The following is a 22,428-nucleotide window of genomic DNA, read 5'->3' as shown; positions in this document are numbered from 1 at the left end:
ATCTCCTTTTTTTAAATCTCTTTTTTTAAATCGATTTTTTTTTTGTTTTATTTTTCATAAAAACCTGTTATCATGTTTTTCAAAACTAAACAGATGATAAAAGTCACACTTTTTAGCAAAAATGAACTTTTTTGTTTTTAGAAAAAAGTCCTGATCAATCAGTAAAACCTACAAAATCCGGTGAGACAAGTTGTTTTCTTTTAAAAAATCAAAGTAAGAAAAAAGAAAATATTATTTTACACTAGACTTTTGATTTCAAAAATAGCTACTTTTGATACCTTTAAATGTTTCAAGAATGTTCAATCAGAATGTTCCTCTTTTTTTAGTTGAAGAGAAATCATCTAACTCGATTAGACCATCGAAATCTGGTAAGCAGTTTTATTAATCATATGTTGTTGCTTGAGTTGTTTGTAATGTGTTTTTGTACCTTTTTTTTTTGATAATAACATTGCAAAAACAAATCTGAGAGAAGCTTCTTTTAGATTTCTCTTTTGTTAAATCAGATGAGTGCTTTGTTATTTTCTTTTTAACTAAGTAGAAACTTATTTATGTTCTTAGTTGTGGTTCAAGCGTCAGTTGCCAAAAATAATTATAAGTTTAGCTATTGAGAAATGTAAAGATGAATAAGTATTGATTGAAAATTAGAATTCTCAGAGCTTGAATTTTAATCAGGAAAAAGAAATTTTAATGAAGAAGGATAATATTCAAATGACTTTTATTTTGTAGGTCATAAGAACTTGTCTTTAAGACTGTTGTCAGTAATACAACCAATAAAAAGATAGTCATCGTTAAAAAATTTATCATTAGGACAGGCATGAGGAATGCCATCATAAAGTCAGTCATCATTATGGCAGTCATCATTTAGAAATGTTAGGAATGCATCTCTTCATTTTTATTTTTCTCTCCTGATATATAAATGCTGACTATTTGTCAGTAACAAAATCCTAAAAAATTAATGAAAATGTAGGATGTTTAATCTGAAAAGGTAAAACCAGAGTTTCTCAAATCTACTTTTTTTTTATAAGTTTTACTTTTCACAAAAAACCTTGTTATTATTGTAATATCCGTGTTCGGCATAATAGACACATGCCTTGTATTGTTAGCATTTTTACTGTGAATAAAAACATGGCGGTTAGCACGCTTTAGCTTATGTTGTATTCAGTTCGTGATTCAACACAAACATCAAATATTACATGGTACCAGAAGTAAACCTGTGTTTAAAATAAAATGGAACAACTTAGACCATTAGAGGCAATGAATTTAAATGGCAATGTTTCAGAAAACTGGAGAAAATGGAAGCAGAGATGGAATCTTTATAAAATAGCTTCAGGAGTCAATGACAAAAATGAAGATATTCAATGTGCCATTTTCCTTCACATGATTGGCAAAGACGCTTTAAGAGTATATGATACATTCATCTTCACAATTGAAGAAAAAGACAAATTAACACCTTTAGTTCAAAAGTTTGAATGTTATTTCAACCCAAAAAAAAACATAACTTATGAACGATATTTATTTAATACATGTATCCAAGATAGCAGACTATTTACTGACTTCTTGATTGATTTACAAAATAAAGCTAAAACATGCGAGTTTGGAACCCTTGAGGAAAGCCTTATACGAGACAGAGTAGTCTGTGGTATCGACTCTAAAGCTGCCAGAGAAAGACTACTTCAAGACACTGAGCTCACTCTAGAAAAAACAATCAGTTTTATGAGAGCATATGAAACATCAAAAATACAACTAAAAGCCCTTGAAAATACAATCCAGGCAGATTCCATAAACAAACATGGAAACAGAACTAAATTCAACTCACTAAAGATTGATAAACCCTTACAAAAACCTTGCTATTACTGTGGATCACAACATACTTCCTCGTTTTGCCCAGCATATGGCCTAAAGTGCACAGCATGTGGAAAACTTAACCATTTTGCCAAAGTATGTAGATCCAAAACCAATCGCTTTAATACTAATACTGTAGACCAAGTTGATCAAAAGGAAGTTAACATTGCAGAGCTATATATTTATCATGTTGCAGCATCGATGGAATGTGCTGACGATTTAACAGCAAATATTACAGTTAACAACAAAAATATAACATTTAAATTAGATACTGGAGCCCAATGTAATGTCATTCCATACAACGTCTACAACTCTATTCCTAGAAGACCTCCTCTCAAAAAAACAATAACCAGACTAAAATCATATGGAGGAAACAATATTCCTGTACTAGGAACTTGCAATCTAACTGTTGAAAATAATAACATTTCACGAGTGTGCCATTTTTTTGTTGTATCTCTATCCAATGTAAAACCACTTCTTGGTCTAAGTTCCTGCAAATCTCTTGAAATACTAAACATTAGCAATGTTGAAATTGATAAAGCTAACATTTTAAAACATTATGGTGACGTTTTCACAGGTCTTGGTTTAGTTAAAGGAAACTATCACATCGCAGTTGCTGAAAATGCAATCCCAGTCATTCATGCACCAAGGAAAGTACCAATGACTATCCTTCCTAAACTTAAAAGCACACTTGACCGTTTAGTTAAAGCCACAGTGATCTCAAAAATTTCTAAACCGACACCTTGGGTACACTCATTGGTCATCATAGAAAAAAAAGATGGATCTTTAAGATTATGCATTGATCCGAAAGAACTAAACAAGTCTGTTTTAAGACAATACAAAACCACTCCATCTACAGAAGAAATCTCTAGCAAACTTTGCGGCAACAAAGTTTTCACTGTTATAGACATGGCTGATTGCTATTGGCATATAAAACTAGATGAACCTTCTTCAGAGCTATGCACATTTAACACTCCATATGGCAGATACAAATTCAACCGCATGCCATTCGGCATATCATGCGCATCTGATGCTGCACAGGAGATGATTGAACTTAATTTTGGTGATATCCCAAATGTTTTGGCTATCCACGATGATTTGATTATTGCAGCTAAAACAGATACAGAGCATGATACAATTTTCCAAGAAATCCTACAACGAGCTCATGAGAGAAACATCAGATTCAACCTAAAGAAAATACAATTTCGAGTATCTGAGGTCAAGTATCTTGGCAACATAATCAGCCATGAAGGCATAAGAATTGATCCTGAAAAAACTAAAGTTAGACAGTTACAAACAGTTAAAACTGATAAAACGTAAAAGTAAACAATGACATATAGCAACTATTATAATGAAAAATAATTAATGAAAATAAGAATAACGAATATTAAAATAAATTTGAATTTGAATACACGACGGAAAATACAAACAATAGACAAACATACAAGACAATATACAAAAACGCACAGAAAATTAATAAAATTAAAAAAAAAAATTCTTTGCTTTCAAGCAAGCCATTATTATATTTTTTTATTATTTTCTTTTTTCGAATGATTGTTTCTTTCAATGAATGTTTTTCGATTCGTTATTGTTTTACTTTTTCCATTTTTATTGTGGTTAAATTGTATTTGCAATTTTTTCTTTTGATTTTTACATATATTTTTTTCTACGTTTTTTCTTTTAATCTTGTACTTTGTTTACATTTCTTTTCTTTTTTTCTTTCTCTATGCTCTTTACTTTCTCTTTAATATTAACAAACTTTAATTAAAAACTCTTTTTTTTTTTTTTTTTTTTTTACCGTTATTGAAAGGCGACCGCCATTCCGGAAACCACTGCAAAGACCCCGGAATAAAGTGATATATATGTTTGCGGGCCTGTAAAATTTGGCGTTTTTTTTTCAAACGCAAAAATTGAGAACAAAGTGAATATTTGAAAATCAAATCCAAATCCTCCAGATATTTGTCAAGTCAAATTCAAATCTATCCCCTCAAAGAACAGTTCAAATTCAAATCTTTAAAGGTTTGACGTATATTTGATTTTGCCGAACACTATTTGGAACATTCTTACGGCTTTAATGCGCTTTTTGTAAAGAGAAAAAAAGATTACGAAAACTCCACTGCAACTTAGAAAACGTGAGCGAGTGACATGCGGTTTATCTAGTTTTTGACTCCGTTGATAAAAATCCCAATCAAAATTAACGCATGGGTTTTAAATCAAGTAAAGGTTCCGAAATTTAAAAAAACCAATCAGCTGCGAGAGTAAAATTTCTTTCATTTAAATTTCGTTCGGTAGATGTTAATCTATCACGTTCGAGAAACGAATAAACAAATGGGCAACAAAAGGAACTTTATAAAATATAATCAGGTGTAAATTTAAAATGAAGTTCAAATGTTTTGATGAGTCATGCTGCAGTGTTCAAAATATCAAATAAGTTTTTTAAACAATTGTCAGCTGGAATGTGACGTAGAGAAATGCCAAAATTATATATGCTGAATTCTTATTGGAAAACTTTGTTGATAAATACAATGCACATAAAAACCTTTAACAAGTTATATGTGTTGTTTTTGTTAAAAAGGTGATGAAGGTGGTTGTGTGATGCTGAAGACGTTTGGTTGAATAAAATGTTTTATTCGACAACTCGTCTGATTTTTGACAAAAAAACTTTTCTATTTTAAATAATTTAACAACTTATGTGCCCCTCGAACCAAATACCTCTCTCATTCCATTTAAACTATAACAACGTCATAGAAACCAGTGGAGCTAAAACAAGCACCAAGGAAAGATTTTTGCTGAATAGCAGGCTAAACCTTGTGGCTAAATCTTTACAATGGTAATTCATGTTGAAACTTGTCGCGCGCTCTTTAATGAATGGATATTTAAGTTCAAGAAGACATTTAATGAATGGTTATTTCAGTTCAAGAAGACATCTGCGTTAAATTAATTAAACATTTGAATCGTTTATTTGAAAAAAAGCCAGCACAACCTAGCTATAAGATAGCCAATAGAAACTGTTTAATGTATGTTGATAAAAAAATAATAATAATTCGTTATATATATATATATATATATATATATATATATATATATATATATATATATATATATATATATATATATATATATATATATATATATATATATATATATATATATATATATATGGTAAGTATGGGTATTAAGGCCCACCTTTGTCGAATGCGCGGTAAAGAAATGCTGATTTTTTTTTGCTGCCAGTGATAAATCCAGATAACTCTAATATTTTAATGTCGAAAAAAAGTTTCACAATTTATTTTTTCCCTAACTTTGGATTAGTGGGCCTTATTACCCGCCGGGCCTTAATACCTATACTTACCTTATATATATATATATATATATATATATATATATATATATATATATATATATATATATATATATATATATATATATATATATATATATATATATATATATATATATATATATATATGTATATGTATATATATATATATGTATATATATATATATTTAATATATGAACTTCAATAAATACGAATTCTCTCAATACTAATTTTTTATTTTATCTAAGAAATTTTCGCTAGATTATTGATACTAGCATCTTCAGCTTTAATTACAAATATTATTAAATTAAATTACAAACAAACATTAACGGTAATGTCACGTTTTAATGGCTTCTTTAAACTTCGCTTTAGTTGGGCTTCTTTAATATTTCGTAGGTATAAAAAGTATGGCGTCCAGAATTGCGTTTTTACATATTGACCGTCATCTAAATTCATACCTCCATTTTTAGGTCCGCATTTGTTGAACTGAATTTCGATTGCCTCTCGAACTTTTCTTTCAAATTTTTTGGGTTCTACTTTTAGCGTCTTTACTTGATCCCATTTTATATTACCTGAACATTTAATTTTATGATGGCCAATTGCATATTGTTCTAATTTTTCTTCAAAAACATTTTTTTGGTGTTGTTTTGTTCTTGTTGCTATTTTCATTTTTGTTTCACCGATGTATTTTTGTTTACACTCGCATTCTATTAGGTATACTCCGGGATGGCTATTTGATGGTAGTTTTGTTTTGTTGCGCGAAGTTAGTAAAGATTTAAGATTTGCACTGGATTTAAAGACTGCCCTGTAACCTGCTTTCCTAAAGATTTTTCGAAGTTTTGGTGATAATACTGGGATCCACGGTAGTGATATAGTTGGCATAGTTGCTTTGTTGTTAGATAAAACTATTTCATTATTTGAGTGTCGTTTTTTTATAACAATATTTGCAAGGTCTTGTAATTTCTTCTTTTCGTATCCATTTTCAGCAAACACATTTATTAGGAAATCGATTTCTTTATTTAAAAATTTTTCAGAGCAAATTGATAAAGCTTTATGAATAAATCCTTTAAATATTCCTTCCAAGATTTTTGGATCGTGGTTTGAATTGGGCTTAACCTGAATATTTGTTATTGCTTTTTTTCGATGTATGTTAAAATCATATTTACCTTTTTGATTATTCGTTATTTGGATGTCTAAAAAATTTAATCTTTTATTTTCATCTTCCAATTCAATTGTGTATTTGATGGCATGATGTTGACTGTTTAATATTTGTTGAAAACGGATGGCATTATCTTTATTTGTAAATCTTGCGTGGCTATCATCTACGTACCTGAAAAACGATTTTATTTCTAACGGTGGATTAGAATGAAGCGCAATATTGATTGCTTTATTTTCAAAAAATTGCAGGAAACCTTCCGCAAGTACTACCATGAGTGAAATTCCTATTGGACCTGAATCTACAAGTTCATGAATTTCTTCATTCCATAAAAAATAACATTTATATAAACACAGTTCTATTAGTGATTTTATTTCTGAAACGCTTAGTTTTGTTAGTTTATTTAAATTTGAGAAGTGCTCTAACATATCAAGAAGAATTTTTGTAGCCTCTCCCAGAGGAATTGATGGATATAAATTGACAACGTCATAAGATACTTGTATTTCATCATTTGATATATTCCAAAGTTTAGCTGTTTTTACAAAAGTTGACGAATTTTTTAACTTTGTTATGTTTTTATCTAAGATTGGTAAAAATATATTTACTAGATATTGTGATATTCCATAACTTGGTGTCCCGATGGTTGAAACTACTAATCGCATAGGGTATGATTTTTCCGGTTTGTGCGCTTTGATTACACCATACATACGTGGCGGTACTGGGTCGCTTGGGTAAAGACTTTCATATTCTTTTTTGGTAAATCGCCCTTTTTTATTCAATTTTGATAGGTAAGTTCTAATTTTAGTAGCAAATGAAATGGTAGGGTCCTCTTTAATTATCTTTGTTTTGCCAATCTCTTGACGAATTTTGTCAATGGCTTTGTTGTGTTCTATTCTAACAAAGCCTGCTCCTTTATCAAAAGAGTATATATCAATGTTTCTGTCTTCTTTTATTTGTTTTAATGCTTCCCTCTGTTTAAAATTTAAGTTATTGTTTTTTTGCGGTTTAAGCATTTTAAGTTGCCTCAACAAGTTTCTGCGTAAGTCTTGTGAACTCTCAATTTTGTTGCAATACTCTAGTTTTAACGCAGTGGATTCTGTTATTGAAATAATGTCTAAATAGGGTATATTTTGTATAGTTGGAACAAATTTTGGTCCTAGTTCTAAAAGATTCCTGTGGTTTTCAGGTATTTCCGTTTCACATAGGTTTAATACAACATCTTTAAGAATTGAAGGAGTCTCAGCTTTTTCTTTTAAATTTATATTTTTCAAGATATTAAATTTTTTGATCAGACGATATTTAGATTTAACAAACATTTTTTCTCGGGATTTTTCGGTAACATTTTCGACAGATTCATAATCATCTTGAGTTAATTTTTTATATAAATAGTTTTGGATATCTTTTACAAATTTTATATGATTAAAATAACGAGTTCTAGAATCGTTTTTGATGCATATTAGTAATTCAAAACGGTACCTTTTAGTCATGTCTCTTCCTCTTTTGTTATTTATTGGACATACAACTCGAAGCGATTTTGGTATTAATTTATGTTTTACACACTTTTGAAGAAAGATATATTGATTCTTCAATTTTGCCATATTTGTTTTTGCTTGTTGTAATTTTTTTGTTTCTTTATAAAGTTCAGCTCCGTATTTAGCTGTGAAATAAATTTTAAATGACGACATCTTGTATGAGAGTTGAATAAATTTAATATATGAACTTCAATAAATACGAATTCTCTCAATACTAATTTTTTATTTTATCTAAGAAATTTTCGCTAGATTATTGATACTAGCATCTTCAGCTTTAATTACAAATATTATTAAATTCAAACCACGATCCAAAAATCTTGGAAGGAATATTTAAAGGATTTATTCATAAAGCTTTATCAATTTGCTCTGAAAAATTTTTAAATAAAGAAATCGATTTCCTAATAAATGTGTTTGCTGAAAATGGATACGAAAAGAAGAAATTACAAGACCTTGCAAATATTGTTATAAAAAAACGACACTCAAATAATGAAATAGTTTTATCTAACAACAAAGCAACTATGCCAACTATATCACTACCGTGGATCCCAGTATTATCACCAAAACTTCGAAAAATCTTTAGGAAAGCAGGTTACAGGGCAGTCTTTAAATCCAGTGCAAATCTTAAATCTTTACTAACTTCGCGCAACAAAACAAAACTACCATCAAATAGCCATCCCGGAGTATACCTAATAGAATGCGAGTGTAAACAAAAATACATCGGTGAAACAAAAATGAAAATAGCAACAAGAACAAAACAACACCAAAAAAATGTTTTTGAAGAAAAATTAGAACAATATGCAATTGGCCATCATAAAATTAAATGTTCAGGTAATATAAAATGGGATCAAGTAAAGACGCTAAAAGTAGAACCCAAAAAATTTGAAAGAAAAGTTCGAGAGGCAATCGAAATTCAGTTCAACAAATGCGGACCTAAAAATGGAGGTATGAATTTAGATGACGGTCAATATGTAAAAACGCAATTCTGGACGCCATACTTTTTATACCTACGAAATATTAAAGAAGCCCAACTAAAGCGAAGTTTAAAGAAGCCATTAAAACGTGACATTACCGTTAATGTTTGTTTGTAATTTAATTTAATAATATTTGTAATTAAAGCTGAAGATGCTAGTATCAATAATCTAGCGAAAATTTCTTAGATAAAATAAAAAATTAGTATTGAGAGAATTCGTATTTATTGAAGTTCATATATTAAATATATATATATATACATATATATATATATACATATATATATATATATATATATATATATATATATATATATATATATATATATATATATATATATATATATATATATATATATATATATATATATATATATATATATATATATAAGGTAAGTATAGGTATTAAGGCCCGGCGGGTAATAAGGCCCACTAATCCAAAGTTAGGGAAAAAATAAATTGTGAAACTTTTTTTCGACATTAAAATATTAGAGTTATCTGGATTTATCACTGGCAGCAAAAAAAAATCAGCATTTCTTTACCGCGCATTCGACAAAGGTGGGCCTTAATACCCATACTTACCATATATATATATATATATATATATATATATATATATATATATATATATATATATATATATATATATATATATATATATATATATATATATATATATATATATATATATATATATATATATATATATATATTTAATATATGAACTTCAATAAATACGAATTCTCTCAATACTAATTTTTTATTTTATCTAAGAAATTTTCGCTAGATTATTGATAATAGCATCTTCAGCTTTAATTACAAATATTATTAAATTAAATTACAAACAAACATTAACGGTAATGTCACGTTTTAATGGCTTCTTTAAACTTCGCTTTAGTTGGGCTTCTTTAATATTTCGTAGGTATAAAAAGTATGGCGTCCAGAATTGCGTTTTTACATATTGACCGTCATCTAAATTCATAAAAATAATAATAATTCGTTATATATATATATATATATATATATATATAACGAATTATTATTATTTTTTTATCAACATACATTAAACAGTTTCTATTGGCTATCTTATAGCTAGGTTGTGCTGGCTTTTTTTCAAATAAACGATTCAAATGTTTAATTAATTTAACGCAGATGTCTTCTTGAACTGAAATAACCATTCATTAAATGTCTTCTTGAACTTAAATATCCATTCATTAAAGAGCGCGCGACAAGTTTCAACATGAATTACCATTGTAAAGATTTAGCCACAAGGTTTAGCCTGCTATTCAGCAAAAATCTTTCCTTGGTGCTTGTTTTAGCTCCACTGGTTTCTATGACGTTGTTATAGTTTAAATGGAATGAGAGAGGTATTTGGTTCGAGGGGCACATAAGTTGTTAAATTATTTAAAATAGAAAAGTTTTTTTGTCAAAAATCAGACGAGTTGTCGAATAAAACATTTTATTCAACCAAACGTCTTCAGCATCACACAACCACCTTCATCACCTTTTTAACAAAAACAACACATATAACTTGTTAAAGGTTTTTATGTGCATTGTATTTATCAACAAAGTTTTCCAATAAGAATTCAGCATATATAATTTTGGCATTTCTCTACGTCACATTCCAGCTGACAATTGTTTAAAAAACTTATTTGATATTTTGAACACTGCAGCATGACTCATCAAAACATTTGAACTTCATTTTAAATTTACACCTGATTATATTTTATAAAGTTCCTTTTGTTGCCCATTTGTTTATTCGTTTCTCGAACGTGATAGATTAACATCTACCGAACGAAATTTAAATGAAAGAAATTTTACTCTCGCAGCTGATTGGTTTTTTTAAATTTCGGAACCTTTACTTGATTTAAAACCCATGCGTTAATTTTGATTGGGATTTTTATCAACGGAGTCAAAAACTAGATAAACCGCATGTCACTCGCTCACGTTTTCTAAGTTGCAGTGGAGTTTTCGTAATCTTTTTTTCTCTTTACAAAAAGCGCATTAAAGCCGTAAGAATGTTCCAAATAGTGTTCGGCAAAATCAAATATACGTCAAACCTTTAAAGATTTGAATTTGAACTGTTCTTTGAGGGGATAGATTTGAATTTGATTTGACAAATATCTGGAGGATTTGGATTTGATTTTCAAATATTCACTTTGTTCTCAATTTTTGCGTTTGAAAAAAAAACGCCAAATTTTACAGGCCCGCAAACATATATATCACTTTATTCCGGGGTCTTTGCAGTGGTTTCCGGAATGGCGGTCGCCTTTCAATAACGGTAAAAAAAAAAAAAAAAAAAAAAGAGTTTTTAATTAAAGTTTGTTAATATTAAAGAGAAAGTAAAGAGCATAGAGAAAGAAAAAAAGAAAAGAAATGTAAACAAAGTACAAGATTAAAAGAAAAAACGTAGAAAAAAATATATGTAAAAATCAAAAGAAAAAATTGCAAATACAATTTAACCACAATAAAAATGGAAAAAGTAAAACAATAACGAATCGAAAAACATTCATTGAAAGAAACAATCATTCGAAAAAAGAAAATAATAAAAAAATATAATAATGGCTTGCTTGAAAGCAAAGAATTTTTTTTTTTAATTTTATTAATTTTCTGTGCGTTTTTGTATATTGTCTTGTATGTTTGTCTATTGTTTGTATTTTCCGTCGTGTATTCAAATTCAAATTTATTTTAATATTCGTTATTCTTATTTTCATTAATTATTTTTCATTATAATAGTTGCTATATGTCATTGTTTACTTTTACGTTTTATCAGTTTTAACTGTTTGTAACTGTCTAACTTTGTTTATGTAGCTATTGTATTTATAAAGACAAGTGACTTATATATAAATATTATTATTGTTATCATTATTATTAATATTATTTTTATTATTTAAACCATTATTATTTTAATCATTTTCATTAGGTGTTTACTTAATATTAGTATATTTACTATTTGTAAACAACCTTGAAATGTATCTATTTCAGAAATATATATTACATTCCTAATTATGTCGGATAATCCAGAACCCGAATCTTTTTCTGTTACAAAAACCACCAAATGTTCACAATCAATTGTATGGGATCATTTCACAGTTGATGAGCATGACAAAACCAAGGCCATATGCCAGCATTGTCCAAAGCACAAGAACAAGTATGCTTACAATAAAGGTGGGACAACAAATCTAATGAACCATTTAAGTTCTCAACACAAAAGCAAATTACTTGGGGACAGAGAACCAAAGCAACGACGTTTAGATGACATGATAATGACACCAATCGTTTATTCTCCAGATCTATTCAATGAATACTTAGTTAGCTGGATTGTCAAGAATGATCAATCATTTAATGAGGTAGAGTCCAGCCACTTTCGTAAACTATTCACTCTACTGAAACCAAATTTGTCAATCATGAGTGCGCGCCAATTAAAAAGCCAGATAATGGACACTTACAACACCAAAAAACAATTGCTAAAGACCCTTTTTTTGAATCTTGACTCAAAGGTTTCATTCACCACTGACTGCTGGACATCACCCAACAACATTGCTTTTATGGGCATAACGGCTCATTACATTGACAAAGACTGGAACCTACATGCCAAAACTCTTGATTTCAAATCCTTGCCTGATTCCCATTCAGGTTCAAATTTATCTAATGCATTCTTGTCAGTTTTGATTGAATTCGGTCTTACAAGCAAAGGAATGGGCATTACCTTAGATAATGCTTCCAATAATAATTCATTTATGGATATTTTAAATTCCAAGTACGAAATTAAAACCACCTTTGAGCATATCCGGTGTTTTGCTCATGTGCTGAATTTGGGCGCGCAAGCAGGTTTGGATGTTTTGAAAGATGATCTTGTAAAACTTAGAACAGGAATTAAAAAAATCCGATCCAGTCCTCAATCATATTCTAGGTTCAAAGGTTTCCAGCAATCAAATTGCACCTTAAAACCAATACTTGATGTCCCTACAAGATGGAACTCAACAGCTGATATGCTTAAACGAGCAATGGAATTAAAAGTTGGTTTCATTGCGTATTTTTGCGATTTTGACTCAACTGCAAACAATCCAGACTGTTGTCTATCAATTTCAGCAGATGTTTGGAACAGGTTTGAAACAATTGTTTTGTATCTTGAACCATTCAAGGAATTTACCCAGCTCATTAGTGGTGATTCATATTCCACATTGTCTTTGGTGGTTCCTCTCTTCAATATTCTTTTGGATCACATTACTGAATGGATGACCACAAAAACCAACCCTGAAGATAATCTACACCGCTCTACAGTTGCAGCGCTCGCAAAAATGTCAAAATATTATAATTTGACTAGTGACTGCTTTACTATCTGCACTGTCCTGGACCCAAGATTTGGTATTGAATATTACAAAAATGATAAGGGCGCAAACAGCGAGTCGCAGATGCTTAATATTTAGCATATATATTGATATGATATTTAAAAGAAACTGTTCAATTCTATGTTTGAGTTCTGAACAGAAAAACCAAACGTCAATACTTTTTTAAATCACATTTTTTTCACAAAAACTCGTCATTGAACTTTTCAAAATTAAATAGCCGAGCAAAGTTATACTTTTACACCGAAAGAATGATTTATTTTTAGAATCGAGTCCAACTCAATCAATTAAACCTTCGAAATCCAGTGAGTCAAGATACTTTTTTTTTTTTAATTCAAAGAAATGAAAACGAAAATATTACTTTACGAAAATAATATTTTTTATCTTAAGTTTTTCAAGAAAGTTCAATTGAAAGGTCTTCTTTTTTTAGTTGAGGGAAAAACATCAACCTCAATTAAACCAACAAAATCTGGTAAGCAATTTTATCAATCCGATTTTTTACTCTTTGAATTGTTTTTGATGTGTTTTTTGTACATTTTTTCGATAATAGCATCGCAGAAGCAAAATCGAGACAATTTTTTTTTTAGATAAATCAACACGAATAAACAATGAATGAAATCTAAAAAGTTCAAACTTAGATTTAAATCAAAATTAGGCAGTTTTAATAAAAGAGTATATCAGTCAAATGCAAATTTGTTTTCGAGATCATAAACAGTAGTCACTGAAACAGTCATCATCAAGTCATTCATCGTTAAGTCATTCATCATTCAGTCATCATTAAAAAGACAGTGATCATTACAAAGACTAAAGTTATTAGGCATACGTTCCATCCTCCGAATTTCTTACGCATTTCTTCGCATGTTTTATGTAAATGTTGAATATTTTTGTATAACGAAATCGTAAAAACGAATGAAAACGTAAAATGAAAAATCTTAAAAAATAAAATCAGAGTTTTATAAATCAAAAAAAAAAAAAAGATAAAGAATAAATAAATAAAATATGAAAGAAGAACAGTTTAACATTCAAACAAAACCTTGCAACAAAGGTTTGGAGAGTCTTTTATTGTTACTCTTAAAGGTGACCCCCGTAGATTCTGATTGTGCTAAAAAGTTACAATTAATAAGTTACGATTGCCTCATAAAAGTGAAATTTTTTTTTCTTGTCTATTTTTATTAAACTATTTTTTAAAATGATTTTTCATTTTTCACAAAAATTCGTCATCAATTTTCTCTGATTTGATGACTGATGAGAAAAATTAACAGTTTTATACCAAAACGAAGCATTTCGTTTTTAGAATCTAGCCATGCTCGACCGATAAACCTTCGAAATCCGAAGAGTCAAGTTATTTTCTTTTTAAAATTTAAATAAATAAAATTGAAAATATTACATAACATTAGAATTTTGATAGGACAGAATACTATTTTTTCATCTTTTCAAAGAGTTTTTTAAATTTTTTAAATTTTTTAAAAAGAAGTTTCAATTGTAAAGTTCTTTTTTTTTTAGTTGATGGAAAAACACCCAGTCCAATTAAACCATCAAAATCTGGTAAGCAGTTTTATTAATCCAATTTTGTTGTTTGAATTGTTTGTTCGATCCGCCATTTTTCGGTGACATGACTTGAAAAAATGTCATGACGACAAAAAATATACATTTTACAATAAAGAGCAACTATTGACAAAAAAAAGGAGCCAGGTTTGAAGTATAATGGATTAGTATATTTCAAACTATAAGAGTTTGGTTAAACAGAGTCAAAAACACCTCATTTTGCTCAGGATATTTATGTAAATGTTGAATATTAATAAATAATAAAATCGTGAAAGAAAATGAACATGTAGAATGTTAAATTTGAAAAAATAAAACCAGAATATTGTAAATCAAAAAGAAAAAAGAACAGTTTGAAAATCAAATAAAATGTTGCAACTAAAAATTTGGAGAGTTTTTTTGTTATTCTTAAGGGTAACCACCCCCCTCTCCCCCATAGATTCTGAATCTTGTAATAAGTGATGATTGACTTACAAGATTGAATTTTTTTTTTCATATCTATCTTTATGAAACCCACTTTTTTATTTTCAATAACTTTTCATTTTTCACAAATCTTTATTTTTTCAAACTTTTCAAAATTAAATAGCTGAGAAAAGTTACACTTTTACACCAAAACAAACCATTTTATTTTTAGAGTCTAGCCATTCTCAACCGATAAAACCTTCAAAATCCAGTGAGTCAAGTTATCTTTTTTTTTAAATTTAAACTAATAAAATATTACATGACATTAGAATATTGAAAGCACAAAATACTATTTTTTCATATTTAAGTTTTTCAAGGAGTTTCAATCGGAACTTTCTTTTTTCTTTTAGCTGAGGGAAAAACACCCAGTCCAATTAAACCTACAAAATCTGGTATGCAGTTTATTAATCAGTTTTATTGTTTGAATTGCTTGTTTAATCTGCCACTTTTGGTGACATGACTTGAAAAAATGTCATGTCGACAAAAAATTTACATTTATAATAATGATCAACTATTGACGAAAAAAGGAGCCAGGTTTGAAGTACAACATATTAATATTTAAACTATAGCAATTTGATTGAACAGTCAAAAACACCTCATTTGTACTCGGGAAGTTGGGGAGTTTTATTTGTTACTGAGGAGATTAAAATATTCAACAAAGTTCAATTGGTATGTTCTTCTTTTTTTAGTTGAGTGGAAAACACCTTCAATTAAACCATCAAAAAACCATTCCAATGTGTTTTTTGTAATTTTTTTTCGATAATAGCATCAAAAAAGCAAAATTGAGACATATTTTTAGATGAATTTTTTGTCAATCAGATGAATGTTCTATTCTCTTTCTTTTTAACAAGCACAAACTTATTTTAATATTTAGTTGTGGCTCAAGCATCAGTTAGCTAAAGTAGTTTTGCAATATTGTTTATTTATTAAGAAACATAAGCATGAGTAAATAACGAATAAAGTTTAAAAAGTTCAAACTTAGATTTAGATCAATATTAGACAGTTTTAATGAAAGAGGATATTTGTCAAATACACTTTTGTTTTCTAGATTGTAAACAGTAGTCATTTAAGCAGTCATTATTAAGTCAGTCATCATTAAGTCAGTCATCATTAAGTCAGCCATCACTAGCATTAGTTTTTATTTATTATTGTAAATTGTTATTCATTTTTATTAGTGTTATTATCAGTTATTACTTGGTTATTTTCTGTAGCGATTTTGTTTGTTTCATTTTTAAATATAAAAAAAATATCCTTTTTTTAGAATTTAACATTGAAGAAAAATAATTATTACTTTAGGTCAGTCATCATTCAGTCATTCATCATTCAGTCAGTCATCATTCAGTCAGTCATCATTCAGTCAGTCATCATTCAGTCGGTCATCATTCAGTCAGTTATCATTATTGTTTGAACATGATGAAGTTCAGTGCCCTTTAATTGTTAACTACTCAAAAACTGCTTAACATTTTTTTCTAATTTTTTTTTTTGCAGAAGGAAGCTTATGTGTTGTTGTTCGATTGTATTGGTGTTACGTATTTTTAATTATTGTTGTAGGGTTAAAATGAGTAAACAAATATAAAATTTAAAAAAAGTTTTGGAAAATTTTTCTTTAAAAGCCTTTGTTACAAGTAGACATTTAAAAATCGACTTTTAAGTAGTTTTTGAGTAATTGATAGCTAAAGGATGCTGATTTTTATCATGTTCAACTAAATAAGTAAATGTTGAATATTAATAGATAATAAAATTGTGAAAGCAAATGAAAATTTTTTTTTTATATTTATCTTTATGAAACCCACTTTTTTATTTTTAATAACTTTTCATTTTTCACAAATCTTTATATTTTCAAACTTTTCAAAATTAAATAGCTGAGAAAAGTTACACTTTTATACAAAAACAAACCATTTTATTTTTAGAGTCTAGCCATTCTCAACCGATAAAACCTTCAAAATCCAGTGAGTCAAGTTATCTTTTTTTTTAAATTTAAACTAATAAAATATTACATGACATTAGAATATTGAAAGCACAAAATTCTTTTTTTTCATATTTAAATTTTTCAAGGACTTTCAATCGGAACTTTCTTTTTTCTTTAAGCTGAGAGGAAAACACCCAGTCCAATTAAACCTACAAAATCTGGTATGCAGTTTTATTAATCAGTTTTATTGTTTGAATTGTTTGTTCAATCTGCCATTTTTGGTGACATGACTTGAAAAAATGTCATGTCGACAAAAAATTTACATTTTATAATCAACTATTGATGAAACAATCAACTATTGATGAAAAAAGGAGCCAGGTCTGAAGTGCAACGTATTAGTATTTTTTAAACTATAGCAATTTGATTGAACAGTCAAAAAACACCTCATTTGTACTCGGGAAATTACGGAGTTTTATTTGTTATTGAGGAGATTAAAATATTCAACAAAGTTTAATTGGTATGTTCTTCTTTTTTTAGTTGAGTGGAAAACACCTTCAATTAAACCATCAAAACCTGGTATGCAATATTTTAAATCTGTCGTTATTGTTTGAATTGTTTGGGATGTGTTTTTTGTAATTTTTTTTAACAATAGCATCAAAGAAGCAAAACTGAGACAAATATTTTTAGATGAATCTTTTGTCAATCAGATGAATGTTCTATTCTCTTTCTTTTTAACAAGCACAAACTTATTTTAATATTTAGTTGTGGCTCAAGCATCAGTTAACTAAAGTAGTTTTACAATACCGTTTACTTATTAAGAAACATAAGCACAAATAGATAATGTATGAATTTTAAAAAGTTCAAACTTAGATTTAAATCAAAATTAGACAGTTTTAATGAGAGAAGATATTAGTCAAATACACTTTTGTTTTCTAGATTATAAACAGTAGTCATTTAAGCAGTCATTATTAAGTCAGTCATCATTAAGTCAGTCATCATTAAGTCAGTCATCATTAAGTCAGTCATCATTAAGTCAGCCATCACTAGCATTAGTTTTTATTTATTATTGTAAATTGTTATTCATTTTTATTAGTATTATTATCAGTTATTACTTGGTTATTTTCTGTAGCGATTTTGTTTGTTTCATTTTTAAATATAAAAAAAAAATATCCTTTTTTTTAGAATTTAACATTGAAGAAAAAAAATTATTACTTTAGGTCAGTCATCATTCAGTCATTCATCATTCAGTCAGTCATCATTCAGTCAGTCATCATTCAGTCAGTCATCATTCAGTCGGTCATCATTCAGTCAGTCATCATTATTGTTTGAACATGATGAAGTTCAGTGCCCTTTAATTGTTAACTACTTAAAAACTACTTAACATTTTTTTCTAATTTTTTTTTTGCAGAAGGAAGTTTATGTGTTGTTGTTCGATTGTATTGGTGCTACATATTTTTAATTATTGTTGTAGGGTTAAAATGAGTAAACAAATATAAAATTTAGAAAAAGTTTTGGAAAATTTTTCTTCAAAAGCCTTTGTTACAAGTAGACATTTAAAAATCGACTTTTAAGTAGTTTTTGAGTAATTGATAGCTAAAGGATGCTGATTTTTATCATGTTCAACTAATAAGTCAGTCGTCATTATGTCAGTCATCTTTAAGTCATTCATCATTAAGAAGACGGTGATCATTAAGAAGACAATAGTTTTTTGTAACGGGTTAATCAATTGTATTTCTTACGCATTTATTACCTAAATATTATTTACATGTTATATGCAAATGCTGAATATTTATGAATAATAAAATTTTGAAAATGAATGAAAATAACCAGTAAGTCAAGTTAATTTCTTTTTAAAATTCAAAGAAATGAAACCTAGAATATTGTTTTTCATTAGATTTTTGTATACAGAGTAGGAAACTTTCTGGCGTACGCACTCTCCTTATTGGCTGGCTAGGAAAGCTTCCTAAACTGTATACAATATCATCAAGCACAAAATACTATTTTTTCATCTTTGAATTTTTCAAAGAGTTTATATCAGGAAGTTCCTTTTTCTTTTAGCTGAGGGGAAAACACCCAGTCTAATTAAACCATCAAAATCTGGTAAGCAGTTTTACTAATTCAATATTGTTGTTTAAATTGTTTGTTTAATCTGCCATTTTCAGTGACATGACTTGAAAAAATGTCATGACGACAAAAAATATACATTTTATAATAAAGAGCAACTATTGACAAAAAAAGGAGCCAGGTTTGAAGTATAATGGATTTGTATATTTCAAACTTTAGCAATTTGATTAAACAAAGTCAAAAACACCTCATTTTGCTCAGGATATTTATGTAAATGTTGAATATTAATAGATAATAAAATTGTGAAAGCAAATGAAAATGTAGAATGTTAAATCTGAAAAAATAAAACCAGAATATTGTAAATCAAAAAGAAAAAAGAACAGTTTGAAAATCAAATAGAATGTTGCAACTATAAATTTGGAGAGTTTTTTTGTTTTTCTTAAGGGTTAACCCCTCCCCCCCCTCCCCCATAGATTCTGATTCTGGTAATAAGTCATGATTGACTCATAAGAAGGAATTTTTTTTTTTTATATTTATCTTTATGAAACCCACTTTTTTATTTTTAATAACTTTTCATTTTTCACAAATCTTTATATTTTCAAACTTTTCAAAATTAAATAGCTGAGAAAAGTTACACTTTTACACCAAAACAAACCATTTTATTTTTAGAGTCTAGCCATTCTCAACCGATAAAACCTTCAAAATCCAGTGAGTCAAGTTATCTTTTTTTTTAAATTTAAACTAATAAAATATTACATGACATTAGAATATTGAAAGCACAAAATACTATTTTTTCATATTTAAATTTTTCAAGGAGTTTCAATCGGAACTTTCTTTTTTCTTTTAGCTGAGAGGAAAACACCCAGTCCAATTAAACCTACAAAATCTGGTATGCAGTTTTATTAATCAGTTTTATTGTTTGAATTGTTTGTTCAATCTGCCATTTTTGGTGACATGACTTGAGAAAATGTCATGTCGACAAAAAATTTACATTTTACAATAACAATCAACTATTGACGAAAAAAGGAGCCAGGTTTGAAGTACAACACATTAATATTTTTTAAACTATTGCAATTTGATTGAACAGTCAAAAACAACTCATTTGTACTTGGAAAATTGGGGAGTTTTTTTTGTTACTGAAGAGATTAAAATAATCAACAAAGTTTAATTGGTATGTTCTTCTTTTTTTAGTTGAGTGGAAAACACCTTCAATTAAACCATCAAAATCTGGTATGCAATATTTTAAATCTGTTGTTATTGTTTGAATTATTTCCAATGTGTTTTTTGTAATTTTTTTTCGATAATAGCATCACAGAAGCAAGTCCGGGGCAATTTTTTTTAGATAAATCTTATTTTTAATCAGATGAATGTTTTATTTTGTTTTTTTTCTTTTTTAATAAAACTTATTCCATTATTTAGTCGTGGTTCAAGCGTCAGTTGGCAAAGGTACATTTACAATACCTGTTCTTATTAAGAAACCTAAATATGAATAAATAATGAAGTTTAAAAAGTTTGAATTTAGATTTAAATCAGAATTAAGCAATTTTAATAAAAAAGGGTATTAGTCAAATACTCTATTGTTTTCTAGATCGTAAACAGTAGCCATTTGAACAGTCATCATTAAGTCAGTCATCAATAAGAAGACAGTGATCATTAAGAAGACAATAGTTATATGACTTGCATTTCATCATTTTTATTTCTGAAATATTTATCATGTGATACCTATTTAATATTTATTTGCACAGTATATATAATTATACATAATATTATAGTTATATAAATATATATAATTGTTGATAATTATTGAATAATAAATCTAGCAGAACAACTTTCTGTGTTCTTTCTTTCTTCCAGGAACTATATATATTGCAACTTAACACAAGATCCTAATTATAAACAAAGTATATATTTTTAAAATTACATTTTCTCCCTCTCATGCTCTTTTCCTTCCACTCCCACTGCTCCCAACTCTTTCGTTTTCTAGATTGGTTGGAATAATTTGTGCGGTTTACAGCCTGCTTTCTCGCGTTGAGATTATAACGTTGACGTGATTAAGAAACTATAAGAATTATAAAATTAATTACTTATAATGTAATAGTTAAAATAAATTATAGATATAAAACTTTATGAATAAACATTACTTTTGAAAATAACATACAAGAAACCAATAAACTTATTGAGATCATCGGCATCATTAAAATTTGTTTAATGAAATCAATACTATGCAAGTGAACCAAACAAGTTATAAATTAAAAAGATTTTTTATTGTTAAGAATACTTTTTTTTTATTTATCTGGGAAGAAGATTGTGGTTGATGATACTATAGACTCCTACTTTGTCCTGGCAATGAGGGAAAAGAACTTTGTTGCTGCAATTATGAATGTGGCAAATTTGTCGATAAAACTGGAAATTGATACTTTAAGGGTCGATTTTTTCCATTGCTAAAAACAACATTTTTGCGTGCAGAAGTTTATTGAGAATGATTTAATATTCATTTTTCCATCAAACATTTAATTTGTATTTGCATAGACTGGTCAAGACCGAGCAGTGAATGCCTCAAGGAAAAAACAGCCCTAAGATTAGGAGTAGTACTAATATTTTTGGACAAATTTCCAGAGCACATGGAATACTCACACACATGAAGAAGTTAAAGACTCAGTAGATAAAGAAATTAAAGACTTATGTAGATGAAGAAATTAAAGACTCACTTAAATGAAGAAATTAAAAACTCACGTAAATGAAAAAGTTTTAACGCCCCAATGATGCATATGTACCATATCGTTTTACAGTCCATCATCACATGTTACCTAATTCATCTGAGTGATAAATGTTATCCCTGTAAAACTTTACTTTCTTTTAATCAGGTTCAACAAATTTATATATATAATATTAAATACATGTAGTATAATAATACTACTAATAATACTAATAATATTATTATACTAATAATATTATTGGATTAAGTTACTGTTCGGTGTATTTCTAGCTTAATATTCCAGCTCGTTGCTTTGTGTCAATGATCGTTCTAAAATGGATTAGATACTTTCTCAGTGTAATTCCAGCCTAGTTATAAAGTTTCTAGTCTAGTGCCCCTATTCACCTTAAAGCTGCAATTCCTAATTGGAGAAGGTTCCCGCTCGGTGTAAATCTAACCTAATTCTCCAATTTCTAGCCTAGTGTCAAAACTCGTTTTCAAGTTGACACTTCCAAATGGATTTAGTGCTTGCTCGGTGTAATTCTAGCCTAATTTTCCAAGTTTTAGCATAGTTTCAATATTCGTTTTA

At 28.3% G+C, this 22,428-nt stretch overlaps 1 protein-coding gene across 19 annotated transcripts in view; it reads left to right on the top strand.

Moving 5' to 3' along the window:
- Positions 1–20,989, top strand: part of LOC149882550 (uncharacterized) — a 37,297-nt gene extending 16,308 nt beyond the window's left edge. For 7 of the 19 annotated variants that reach the window (XM_090099769.1, XM_090099768.1, XM_090099763.1 and 4 more), the window contains 16 exons: positions 142–180; positions 327–368; positions 13,434–13,472; positions 13,598–13,639; positions 14,671–14,712; positions 15,344–15,382; positions 15,522–15,563; positions 17,082–17,120; positions 17,260–17,301; positions 17,618–17,656; positions 19,139–19,180; positions 19,814–19,852; positions 19,992–20,033; positions 20,336–20,374; positions 20,564–20,590; positions 20,733–20,986. In XM_090099769.1, the coding sequence (XP_089955895.1) occupies positions 142–180; positions 327–368; positions 13,434–13,472; positions 13,598–13,639; positions 14,671–14,712; positions 15,344–15,382; positions 15,522–15,563; positions 17,082–17,120; positions 17,260–17,301; positions 17,618–17,656; positions 19,139–19,180; positions 19,814–19,852; positions 19,992–20,033; positions 20,336–20,374; positions 20,564–20,590; positions 20,733–20,746 (608 nt within the window). In that variant the 3' untranslated portion in view covers positions 20,747–20,986. Of the gene's footprint in view, positions 1–141; positions 181–326; positions 369–6,926; positions 8,136–11,107; positions 11,987–13,433; positions 13,473–13,597; positions 13,640–14,155; positions 14,504–14,670; positions 14,713–15,343; positions 15,383–15,521; positions 15,564–15,740; positions 15,841–15,860; positions 16,453–17,081; positions 17,121–17,259; positions 17,302–17,617; positions 17,657–19,138; positions 19,181–19,813; positions 19,853–19,991; positions 20,034–20,335; positions 20,375–20,563; positions 20,591–20,732 lie in introns of those variants that run through there. The other 12 variants (XM_090099779.1, XM_090099777.1, XM_090099776.1 and 9 more) reach the window with 11 other exon arrangements.
- Positions 20,990–22,428: the final 1,439 nt, after the last annotated feature.

This window comes from Hydra viridissima, unplaced genomic scaffold (genome assembly GCF_058129835.1).
Source record: "Hydra viridissima isolate aposymbiotic clone 2 unplaced genomic scaffold, HvirCarnegie_v1 scaffold_10, whole genome shotgun sequence".
Taxonomy (NCBI): domain Eukaryota; kingdom Metazoa; phylum Cnidaria; class Hydrozoa; order Anthoathecata; family Hydridae; genus Hydra; species Hydra viridissima.
Note: the sequence above shows the minus strand (reverse complement) of the source record. Positions and strands in the feature narration are given on the sequence as shown.